Raw genomic sequence first — 12,745 nt, 5'->3', positions numbered from 1 at the left:
TCCCAGAAATAAATATATATATATAAATAATTATGAGAAATTAATTATCTTTATTGCTTGTGCACATTGCAAATGTTTTGGAACCCCCCAAAATTAAAGATCATAGACCTTAATTGTTATAGTTTCACTGCCCTTATTAAGAAATATCAGTGGAAAAAAAAACTTAATAAATATTCTGACTCCTCAAATCTTATCTCAATATTCAGCAGCTCCCTTAAGAAGCTGCACAGCACTCTAAAAAATTAAAATAATTTATGCCTTCAGAGTAGCACAGATTGTAAAGTGTTATCAGGAAGCTGTTGCCTCAGCTCTCATTTTTAATAAGAAAATGTCAGTAAACAGGGAAGGAGAAGGTCAAGTCGAGTCTGGAAAACTATGAAAACTTTCTGAGAGAGATGCTTGATTGTTTGTGTGCAAAACAGCTTTACAAAGACTGAACAGACCTTGGAGTCTTGGTGCACTTCTCTACTCTAAAGAAGCACAAATTCAACCCTCAGGTCATCAGAACAAAACCTTTTTCTGCATCCTCACCATTATATGCATCAGAAGTTTTCAAATCAACATGTAAACAAGCTAGAAACATTCTGGAGATGAGTGTTGTAAAATGATTACTCTGAAAAAGAAAAAGAAAATGTTCGGAGGGAAAAGAGTGCAGGCTTTCATGAGAAAAAAATACTTATTCAGCTGCTTACCACAGAGTTGGATCGATAATGTTGTGGACTTCTGTTGAAGGCAGAAACACAGGAACATTTCACTGATAGAAGCAAAACTTCTATCAAACAGAATAACAATTGATTCAGGAAGCAAAAAAAAAAAAAAAAAAAAAGCCTCTAACTGAGCAATGGCTCCAAGCACACCTAAAATCCTCCCCAAAATTAAAAGCTAAATGTTTGGTCTTCTGACCTCAGTGTGCACGCACTGTGCATGTGCATAAATACATCATCCTTGTGTCTTTTAAGCGCAAGAGCAGATGGCAAAGACAATCCCACAAGAACAGGAAACCCTTTTGTTAGCTGCAAAGACATAACAAATATCATTATTAAAGGTACTCTAACTCAGAGACTTTTTCCTTTTTGTTCCTGTTGTGTTGAACCTGTAAGAAGTAGAAAAGATGCTTAAAGTTGTTAAAGATTTTAAAGAAATGTGTAATTTTGAACTTTTTTAATGTTTTTAATTTAGGCCATAATAATTTACTGACTATATCACAATGACAATAATTACTTTGCCAAACATTTACTTGTCATCAGATTTGAAGGTATAACTTTAAACTTTAGTTTGTAGCCTGCTACAGCTTCACATTTGCACACTTAAGTAAATATGAGCTTATAGTGCAACACAATATAAACCAGGTCTAGATTAACAGCGTTTCACTAAAAAAATGCTTACTTTAAAAATGAGATAATGCAAGTAAATTAATATATAAATGTTTATTTCAAAACATGAGAATGTCCATTTATGCATAAAATTCAATAATATGTTGATATAACTCTTATAAGGGGTAATTTAAAAGTATCTCTTTAAATATCCAGTACCACAAGCTCTTCTCCAAAAAAAACTGCTAAAATATTTATGTCCTTGTAGACACCATGGCATGTGAACACAACCACTTCACACCACAGCAAAGTTTGAAATGTTGACATGTACATTAGTACAGCATACAGTTTGTTTTTCAGTAGTATCACTGTCCGTTTTTCCAGATTTGTGGGCCTGTCAAATGTCTAAAGCACTGAGAGACAGGCAAAACGGAGCATCTCGAAAGGTTAATGGAGAGATTTCATAAAACATTATCTCATCAAGACCTCTGCATGTTAAAATGAACCAAAAATGCACCTGTGTTTGTTTCACAGACGTTCTAGTGTCCATAGCCGCGGGAGGCAGGGATGCAGCTTCCTCTAGTGGTTAACTGAGAAATTTCCACAAAAAAGAGTCTCAAAGTCTGTTTTTGAGTTTCTATTTCAATTACTAACAACAACATGTAAAATGAAATTAAATGCACACACACACAAAACCAAGATAGGGTTTCACTCAGATCAAAGCTTTCCTGAAATGATGATTCGCATAGTAACTTGGTGGGGGAAAAAAAGAAGAAGAAGAAGAAAAAAAAGAGAGAAGAAGTCACGATTCCTTCAGTAATGAAAATTTTGGACATTTTCATTACAAACTGAGAACCCCAACATCCTAATCAGGAAGGGGCTGGGATTTTAATTAAAGGGATTTTGCAGTAATGTAGTATTGCACTTTCATAACCTTGGGGTAATTACAAGGGACAAAACGCCCGCCCCCCCCCAAAAAAGTCAAATTAAATAAATAATAATAAAAAAAATAAAGGATAAAAAAATAACAATGGATTCTACATTTAAAAGCACCATCATCTTTTCGATAGAACGTCCTTGGCTTTAACAGTCTGTTTATGATGCAAACGTTTGTCTGTATCTTAAGTTTTAACATCCTGCCACTGCATTGCACAGCTCACTTTCCTAAGAGTTGGGATATTGTGTAAAATGTTAGAAAGCAACAAAACGCCATCATTTGCAATTTAGCAAAACTTTTTGCTTTACTGAAAAATAGTTTAAAGGCAACTTATTAAATTATAACCCAACACACAATTAAAGATCATTTGAATCTTATCACAACAAAATATTTCTTGTTTGGTGTAGAATTTCAGGTTCCTTAAAATATAATTGGTTGAAACATGAACATTAATTGACCAGTTTAGAAAAGAGACTCTGAAAGAGCAATACTACAATATCTCATTTAAGCACATGTTACTTCATTTTGCAAGCCATTGTAAAGCTTGGCCAGTTGGAGTTTAGGCTGATGTAGAGGTTAAAATGTTTAGCTTGTGTAAGTGGCCTAAGCATTTCTACTTAGCCAACATTGTGTCTAGATCGATCTACTATCAGACAAATTTTATTTCCCTGGGTTCCTGCTTGTAATGGTGGTAACTGAACACAAAACAAAAAAAAAAACTCCAGTTTTATGGGTAACTTGGGAGCCCATAAAACAACAACTGCCTTTATATAAATGACAACACAGAAAATTAAAGGGTGGTGTGTTGGAGCTTTGAACTGGCAGAGCTTTGAAAACCAGAAAACAGGATGAAGCTGCAAGAGGATTAATCCAATTCAGTTACCTACATTTTACCTACATGTGTTACACAGGGACTTTATTTTTGATTCGAGAAGTAATATAAGTGCAATATAAATATAGGATGCAACGGGTCCAATCACAGTTGCGTCTGTGGTTTGCACTGATGTTATGTGTGGTTATGATTCTGGGAAGGTGGACATTTGGCTACAGGGAAGCTATAGGGTAAAAAAAAACAAAACAAAACGGATAATGCTGTAAGCTCTGCATAGATCTGAAGTTTATGCATAAAATATTTTTAATGCTCCCTACGCTGTCACAGATACCAGCTTTTGAAGTGTTTGGTGAAAACAAAAATTAATTAATCAAGACCGCAGGTCAGTTTTCTTTGCTTCACGCCATCGTTAATGAGTTTTGGGCAGTGATGAGGCTCTTAATATACTTCAGTATTACTGCTAACACGTTAACTATGTTAACATATGTATTTGTTTTTTTTCTTTGTTTTTGTTGGCATTTGTGGCTTGATTTTAATGAAGTTTGCCTGAGGCCTTAAAGATTAGTCATTCAATGCTGGTTGTCTCTCTTTTCCCTTCACACAGATAGTTAAATCCCACAATATTCCCAATGTTTAGCAATTTTACATTTCTTTGTTGATCAAAGGCAAATATTTTTTATTTTGAATGAGTTGCTAATATCAGTTTTTAAATGAGCACGCCTTTTTCCAAGCAAAATTAAATACAACACAACAACATAATAAGAACAAAAAACAGTTTCAACATTCAGATGCCATCTGTGCACTATTTGCCTCTTTAACAAAAGTAATATTTTACACAATTTCCCAACTATTTTTTAATATGTAAAATTTCTTTGATGTTCTTGAAATAATACTAACTAGTTTGTTATGTTAAACTAATATTTTGCTTACTCTGAGACTAGTGCAGAGTAACAACATGGAAAAAGACAGACAGAATTTGCCATGAAAGATCCTCTTTTGTTGCTCATTTAGACACATTAAAATAAAATATAAAATATCCAAAAATGTGTTTTGACGTTTTGAAAACAGTTGTGGAGTAAAACAAAATATCAAAGACATAACGCTGGATTAATTTGATTGGGTCATCTCGGGGATTGTTATCAGGCTGTGCAATTCTTCTCATAGTTTATATAATTCACATTTTTTAAAAGTTATTACATATATAAGTTGAAATATAGAATTTTTTCAACATCGTTTGTGATAAAGTGCATATATATGAGTTGGCATTTACTTTATCCCTTTTTTGCATCTAATTTACTTATGTGTTATATTTAATTAAAGAGGATTTTGTTTGCTTGTCCATGTTTGGACGGTTTTGCTTCCTGTATACTGTCATTTGACAATTTTTAATTCGTTGTGATTCATGTTTCTTTATGTCAACCACAGATTTTCTGTATTTAAACAGTATTATTTGTCATATTAAGTTATTATTGCAACAATTTTTGCTTTCATTTAAATATTATATTGCTTTTTCATGATTACGTGAATGATATAGAAATAGGATCAATTCAGTTAAACCTACGAAAAAACAAACAGAAATAACTTGAAGTGAGAGTTGAAATTAATATGACTGGAAAAATGACTAGCTTGCTGCAAATGAACATGTGACTTAAAAATATACTGCAATCTGTCACTCAGCTCCTCACAAACTTAACATACAACATCCGAGCCATCTTCCCGCAGCTATGTACTAGCCCCCTCCCTCCTTCATATCAGGCTTTAGAGAGCCAATCAGGTCCCACTGCTTACACTTGGCTGGTTGGCTTTTGTCCTCTCCAGAGCGTTCAGAGTGCGTGATAGGTTAGCCATCTGTCTGTCCAGGCTAGAAGTGTTCCGTGTTTGGACAGTTATATTTCCAGCACTGTGTTGGTTGACCCGACTTCGCTCCAAACTAGTTGAAGTGCGTGATGGGACAGTTCTTTCTCCTGTTAAGATATCAACAGGGCGTAATTGATTGGCTCTCCCTCTGTCCAAATTGTTCATTGTGTTGAATTGGTTGCTTCTACCATGGTCCACAGTCCCAGGTGCGCCTGATTGGTTTGCCCTCCCTGTCTGCTGATTATTCAGGGTTTGTAGTTGACTGGTCCTGTCTCTCTCAGGGAGTTTGGACTGAGTGGAACTACTTTTGTCTGTGTTAATAGTCTGTACCCTCTGTCTGTCTCTTTCCCTCTCCAGACTGGTATCTCTGCGTACCAGTCCACTCCTCTCTCTCTCTAGGCTGCTCTGGATCTCAGCTCTTCTAGCAAGAGCCTCTCTTAGCTGGGTGCGGAAGGTTTCAATCTTCCCCTGCAGCTCCTGCAGCTCCCCCTCCCACAGGCTGGTCTGAGCCGCTCTGTTCCCCAGAGGAGAGAGCACCAAACCTGTGGAAGCCAGAGTGGAGACGGGGCCTCCATTGGCGTGGAGGCTAATCTGAGGAGGAGAGGTAAAACTGCCCAGGCCGCCCAGCCCGAACCCTCCAAGGCCGAGTCCGGGGCGGCCAACCATCCCAGGCCGACCTCGCACAGATGCAGTGTGTGTGCGCAGGCGGTAGCTGTGAAGGGTTTCCAGGTCAAAGTGAACACGTTTCTCCTTGTGTTCGTGGGATGGTGAGGAGTTTCCAGTGTCCCCAGCTGTAGTGGAAGCAGGGAGGGATGTGGAAGGAGACGGAGGAGGAGGATGATGCTGTTTCCTGTGCAGGGTGCAGTTCTCTGAGATACAAGAGGAGGGGCTAGTAAAATGAAAGAAGAAAAAAAAAATCAACTAAGACATATTTAGTACAGCAATAAAAGTATATGCATAACAATAAAAATGAACCTGGTCTTATTTTAAGCATAAAAGTACCAAGTTCAGACTAAGCAACATGAATATCAATCAAATCATGTTGGCAAACTTTGCTTTAGGTTAAGCTTATCTGACTGAATATAAAAGAGCTGTTTGACACTGAGTTGCACAGAACAACTTTGGATTTTCCTCAGTGTCTGTTTTTGATCTTTTTTGAATAATTTATTCAAATAATTCTAGGATAGAGACTTTCCAGATTAAATCTTGACAGATATCTTCAGTATCTGTTGCTTTAGCCTCTTTTGACTGCAAATAAAAGATTTTCTAAAACTTTAATTTTTGTTAAAAAAAATCTGTTGGAGTAGCATAGACCTATAGCTTCATTTATCTAAACAAAATCTTTTGTTTATGGAAATTTGTCTGTCTGCTATCTTGCAGAGTATTTCACGGCTCTGTATAGTGCATACCGTATGAGGCTGTCAGCAGGATACATATGAGATAAGAAAGTTTTAAGCTACCTTTTCAGCACAAAAACTTTTTCTATGTACTCTGGTCTTTTAGGGGGCATGTTCATAAAATCCTACTATCTTGAAGCCATGTCAGTTCAGGCTCTACAATAGCTTGTGAAATGTGTTGGCTTTCAGTTGTGTTGAAGGAATAGTTGTTACTGTTTGCAAACACAACATTCAAACTCAGCCATTTAGGATGGGGAAGAGATAGTGGGCGTCACATGCTGCGGTGGAGGGAATTTGAGCAGTAAGACATTAATTTCTGTTTCACATTGATTAGATAAAAAAAATAAACATCCAAAAACCATGGAAATGTGAATATTTTTACTAAATTCCTAACACTGATCATTTTAAATGGCTAAAAAAAGACTAAATGACAGTAGATAGAAAGAGCCAGTGGAATGTCGTTCTACCTCATACAGTGCGAAAATTTCCAGCCTGTCTGTATCTTCCTATGATAATATAAATGGAGTGATATTTCATTCAACTTAACCTGACATTATGAATATTAATAAAACACTATATACCTATAACTATGGTGTATTAAAAATAAGTTGCTTAATTTAGCATTAAAACCAACAGAAAATACAGTTTACTGCTATATCGTTACATATCGTTTTTATTACTCTTTCTTTGCATACATCTTTATGCAAACATATAGTGGGGAATCTTTAGTAGAGAAAGAATTACCACATTATCCAGTAACATATATGTGCCTGAGATCTTTCCTGTCTTTGTTTGTAGAAACCAAGACCTCTAATATTAAACTGTTGCTATATGTCAGAGAGCAGTACAGAGCATTCACCTGGAGGCAAAGTCAGAGATTTTTCTCCTATAAAGAATTTTTTTCTCTTTTCATTTCAAAAAAGATCTCACATAAAGAGACCAGAGTCGACATTGTCAAGTTGCAGAGGCCTTCAAATTGTGAAAGAGCTCCCAGACGTCTTGATGACTAACTTGATTCACTCTGTGGAACACTTTGCTTTTAACCGAGTGGTCTGAAAACAGTCTCTCTACCTTCAAATCTTTCCTTAAGATGTGCTTGTTTATCTTGGCCTTTGGCTGAGTACAGGCACCCTATTGGGGTTTTTATGTTGGACCTTTGTTTTTTGTCATTGCATTTTCTTGTTGTACTGGTTTGTATAAACGTTCTATATAAATAAACTTGACGTTGACATTAAGGGCTACACTGTGTTGCATGTCTGTTTTCATATGTGACCAACTCAAGTAGACATTACATCTAACTGGCTGCTGTGGATATTTTGTATCTGTACTGCAAATGTTGCTAGTTGACCTACTTTAGCATATCAGTGCATAGTATGGCTTTCACATAAAGAAACAGGCATTTCCTTGGACTACTTTGCATGAAGGAGAGAGGTGCAGCTTTCCTATTTATGCAGGTGAGATATGTTGGATCAGTGGGATATGAAGTAGCTCAAAGATATTCACATTTACTGTGTAGATTTAGAAAAGGACAAATATCATATATTTGCACTCTTAACAACATAGTAAAATTTGATTGTAGGAACTTGTGGACACTCTGTGTAAAAATTATATAGCTTGTATTTAACAGCACACTTTTAGATTCAGTGGCACTGCAGAGGAAGGAAAATGTCAATGAGCTCATTACTTTTGGTCAAGACCGGACAGCTCCTTCCCAACATCCTCATATGTGGTATTGAGGGCTCGGTGAATTTTCTGCAAGCAGAGGATATTGTTAGTAACAAGACACTTGTCATGATTTCATCTAATCTGTAAATATTCAGGAAAGCTGGATTTAAAAGCTGTAATTATTTTATCCAGCCCTTTTACACAAGACTGTTGCAAAGCTCCCTTTACTATTAACAATAAAAAAGACAAAAAAGGCAGTGTTTTATTGTTAAAAGTATAAGTTATTTAAGTCAATTTTAATAAAAGTACCAAAAGCTTAGGTTAATCAGAACATCTCCAAAGCAAGCTATAAGGTCAGTACTTTAATTTTCTTTGTGCATTTACATCTGATGATGTATGTGTAGAAAATGAGACTTTCATTATAGATAGAGATAATCTTGAGGGATTGAGTCACATGTCATGCTTTTACATAGCTGAGCTGGTTTTGTGAGGAATGCTAGAGGCTGCCTGGGAGGGCCTGTCATCTTAGAGAGATATAGCAAACAAATGTAAGCAGTCCTGATATTCAAACTGCTAGTTCCATTATTTACTCAAAGGGAATAGAAATGGCCACAAGCATTTTTTAACTAGTAACGGCAAGAGTTGCATGGAAAAAGTGACCTTTAAATTGCCATTGGGGTGATGTAGTTCTTAATTTATCTTAAACATAATCCCCAAACAGTATAACTACCGATTGAGCTTCAACAGATTGCATCTTTCCTTTCAAATTGTGCCATTTAGTTAAAAACCTAACAAAACAAAACATGCAGGCTGAATCAAACGTGTGTTAAAACATATGTAAAATTTTTTCCATTGACACAAGCATAGATGCAAATTCATGGTCACGAACCAGTTAATAAAACATGGCTGCAAGAAAACATGCTTCATTTAAGTAATTTAAATGAACTAGTTAATTTATAGGATAGATTAAAACTTAATTAGGTAATTAACAAAGTTCTTTATTTATGTTAATTAATGCAATTAACTTCATTTAAAAAAGGTCAAACTGAATCTGTCCTCTATAACATAGTATAATCAAGTTTTAGGAAAAATGTTCTCTCATCAAGTGTTATTATAAGTTTCCAACAGTAGAGGGCGTAGGTTATCTGCACTTGAGGCTATCTCACCAGCAGTAATTGTGTGTGCATGAACACCAGACAGTAATGTGAAGATTACGACTTGTCTTTTAGCATCTTTTCTCTTCACGTGCTTCAGTGTGAGATGTGCCATTAGTATGTGACAGAATGTGCGTGCATGGACATCAGCACGTGCGCTCGCTCACCTGGCTGGTGTGCAGCCAGTACTGCAGAGTGTTTGAGCGGCGGAGGCGGGGAATCACCAGGTGATAGAAGGTGTGTTCACCTGCCAGGGTCAGCAATGCTCCGCCGACTCCCATACACAGCAGCACAAACAGGCCTGAAAAATGCTGGATCCCCATCTGTAGAGTCTACGCGGGGCGGCGACAGAAAGACAGATGAGACAAGGAAGTTCATGGAGAGGAAATGCAGAGATGAATGATTTCTATTTACATAATTATCATTAAGGGAACTTTGTGTGAGTATATTCTGCTGCTGAGTGGCTTGTTTGGTTGTGTGAGCCCATAAGAATTGAAACAAAGAAAGAAACAGCATAAAAATAATTTGGAGCGAAAGGATGGGGACAAGCTAAAAAAGAAACAGTAGTTATCAGTGAAATGGAAAAAAGGGAGATGATGGTTAATTGAGGATCAGTTTGTTCCTATTCGGTTCGCCCACACCCGCCCCCTTGACATAATGTCTATCTCATGACGCCTTCATGAGCCTGGAGGAAGTAGAAGAGGCTGTGAGGACCTCTTTCAGTGCTCTGTAATCATATTTCCCCCACCCAGCTCATTTCTGCTCTGCCTCTGATGGCAATTAGCCCCATGCTGACTCAACAAATTCATCAGCGACAACAGTGACCTCCTTTTGCTCTCAATCCAGAGGGCAAGACCGCGCTAATGCCCACATTGTTTCAGAGTAGCCCTTTCTTTAAGCTTCAGATTGGATGAAGAATAATGACTTTCTGGTGTGGGGTGAAGTTAAGGTTATGTAATTGTGTTTGTTGCCATGATTTAACTTTGAAGAGGGATTAAAATGCATGGCCCAGAGGTAGTTCTCCATTCAAAAACAAGGGATATAGATAGAAATGACAGTGTGCTGTCTGGATGTTTCCACTTTTTTAAAAGGGTAAAAGGAAAAGCAAGAACTTAAGGTTAGTCTTCTGTAGCACACAGACACACATATGTATTGACTCTCAGAGGGTATGTGCCTGAAAGTGTGAGGTCAGTGCAGCAGCCTGAGTTTATGTGGGGTTTATGTGATTGTGTGTATGTGAAACTGTCCGTGTATGTGTGCTTAGCTGGCAGCCAATCTTGTCTGTGTCCCAAAGGGAGACTCATTTATAGGAGAACACCAGCAGAAGGCTTTGCTTTATACACAACACACGTACAGAATATGAAAGCTGCCACTGATGACTTACCTCGGTGACTGCAAAGACTCTCTTTCCGCAGGGTACAACTTTATACCATTTGTCATGTAACATGTCCATGAAGCCGTCTGACTTGTAGCGACTCACAAACTCTGACACGTTACGGGTTAGAGGAGAGCCCTGGGGAAGGCCTATACCGTAGCCTGAGAAAGGAGACAACCACAGATGTATATTAATGTGCATGTAGCAGAGCTGTTAACTACAAGCATGCTGGCAGAGTAGATGGTCAAGCTTGGCGTTTCCTTAAAGGAAAACAGGTAGATAATTGCAGTCAGCCAAAGGGCAGATGCCCTTTGGAAAAAAGAGATTTACAGGTTTTCATCTTTCACTTTAAATCAGATCAACCATGTTTTCTGCCAAAGTACAGTGTGCATGCAATAGAAACATTATATGGAGTTTTTCTGGCTTGGCATTCGTGAGAGGAGGCGGTCATTCTGTAAAGAACATATAGTTTTTTTTTTTTTTTTTTTTAATTCTTATGAGTAGCTGAAGTATGGTTGCATCCTCTTTTTAATGTATGTAAGAGGAGACAAAAAAAGTTTCAGCCTCTTGTCTACTCTTGGGGCTTTGTAAGGCATGTAAGACTTGGGTTGCTCTGTGAAACTTTGCATGAGAAAGCAAAGTGTCATGTCTGATCCTCATTTCTGTTCCCAGTACACGAACATCATTCTCAGGCTTGTATCAAGCTGCCTGCTTCCAGCTTGAAGAATCTTTTGGGATCACGTCAGTCTCTTCCCTCTAGACTTCCCTTAGAGGTTCACAAGTAAAGTTTATATATCAGGCCTCACGTGTGTGCTTTGTTATTTAGATTTTACTAGAAATAACTAAATTTCAGGCAGTGTTTTAGGCTTGCTTAAGGGATATTAAATAGTACCGCCTTTATACTGAAGTTTTCTGACACTTAGCCTTCTCTGGCAATGGAATCTGTTTTGTCAATACATTGTCAGATTCTATAAAAATCAGCCTCTCAGCATCAAACATAGAAGGACTCCCTAAAACTGACCTACCCTGACCCGCATCAGTATGAGCCATCAGCTGCAAAAAAGTCTTTGGAGTCATCCAAAGTGGATCAAGAGTGGATCATCCACTCTGGGCTCACTTCACAGTCATCCCCTGCAGCTCCAGACTCACTTCTGCAGAAAAGCCAAACAAAGGCCATTTCCACTCCATGAGCAGGATTATATTATAGCCATTGCATTGATTTGTTTCTCTTAATGAATATGTGGCGTTAGGATAAAGCAACGTGTTTAAAAAAATTTTTTTTTAATGCAAGCTGGTTATTTTTTGTCAGGAACATTGTTTGTTGTTAGGCTTTTACTTAGTTTTTCTTTTTTGCTTCCTCTGTGGCTCTGGGACTTCCTGCTTGGCGTGGTGGTGCTGATTGTGGATTCAACTCATCTGCTATGGATCACCAACCTGTGCCTGCTTGAGCTCCAGTCTCAACAACACTAGATCGTTGCATTACTTCAGTGGTTCAACTCTGGCCAAATCTAAGTTCCCATCTAGTTTAGAGAAGTCTTGAGTCTTGTTTTTAATTAACCTTTTTAGTGGTTTATTGTTGCACTGCCACCATTTTTGCCTTTGACGCAATCACATCTGTCTGTTTGGGAAAGAAGGATCATTGCTAACCACAGAAGTTCCAAGTTTTAGTTCAGCCACAACTGATCAATACAATATTCAATCAGATTCCTGGATTTTCTGCAATTCCTGTCATGTTTAACACCGACTGTCCATTCATAGACACCTTCAGCCATGGAAGATTGTTCATTAAAGTTTTTTCTTTTTTGAAAGAATCACTATAATAAACATTTTGTTTTTGACTTTCTGCTGTCTCTAGGGATGTAGATACCACATTTTTTCAAACCGAGTACAAGTATTTGCATTTGAGTACTTGCCAATACTGTGTACCGTTATGGGCACTAATAAATCCCATTACAGTTCACTGATTAGGAGTGTGGACCAGAATGTCAGATACAATGAGTCAGTGGTTAATTGTGTGATTTATCAAACAGGTCAGCCTGCGGTCATCCTCAAGGCTTAAAAACAGAATCTTCATAGATAAGGAGGATAAAGTTTTATTTGGTGGGTTATGTTTACAGCTGTGACAAGGTACCAAATGCCTAAAATCAGCTTTTCTCAAAGAGATGATGCCAAATTCAGATTTTTTTCATATGTGTATCAGGTTCTGTAGTATTGG

The 12,745-nt window shown here is 37.5% G+C and overlaps 1 protein-coding gene across 1 annotated transcript in view; it reads right to left on the bottom strand.

The window, feature by feature from the left end:
* Nucleotides 1-4,317: 4,317 nt before the first annotated feature.
* Nucleotides 4,318-12,745, bottom strand: part of LOC121630655 (glutamate receptor ionotropic, NMDA 3B-like) — an 82,398-nt gene continuing 73,970 nt past the window's right edge. The window contains exons 9-12 of the mRNA XM_041971060.1: nucleotides 10,540-10,691; nucleotides 9,323-9,487; nucleotides 8,021-8,088; nucleotides 4,318-5,828 (exon numbers count right to left, since the gene is read on the bottom strand). Of these exons, the coding sequence (XP_041826994.1) occupies nucleotides 4,853-5,828; nucleotides 8,021-8,088; nucleotides 9,323-9,487; nucleotides 10,540-10,691 (1,361 nt within the window). The 3' untranslated portion in view covers nucleotides 4,318-4,852. The remainder of the gene's footprint in view (nucleotides 5,829-8,020; nucleotides 8,089-9,322; nucleotides 9,488-10,539; nucleotides 10,692-12,745) is intronic.

Source organism: Melanotaenia boesemani, chromosome 20, assembly GCF_017639745.1.
Source record: "Melanotaenia boesemani isolate fMelBoe1 chromosome 20, fMelBoe1.pri, whole genome shotgun sequence".
In the NCBI taxonomy this organism is placed as follows: Eukaryota; Metazoa; Chordata; class Actinopteri; order Atheriniformes; family Melanotaeniidae; genus Melanotaenia; species Melanotaenia boesemani.
This window is presented reverse-complemented; position numbering and strand designations above follow the sequence as displayed.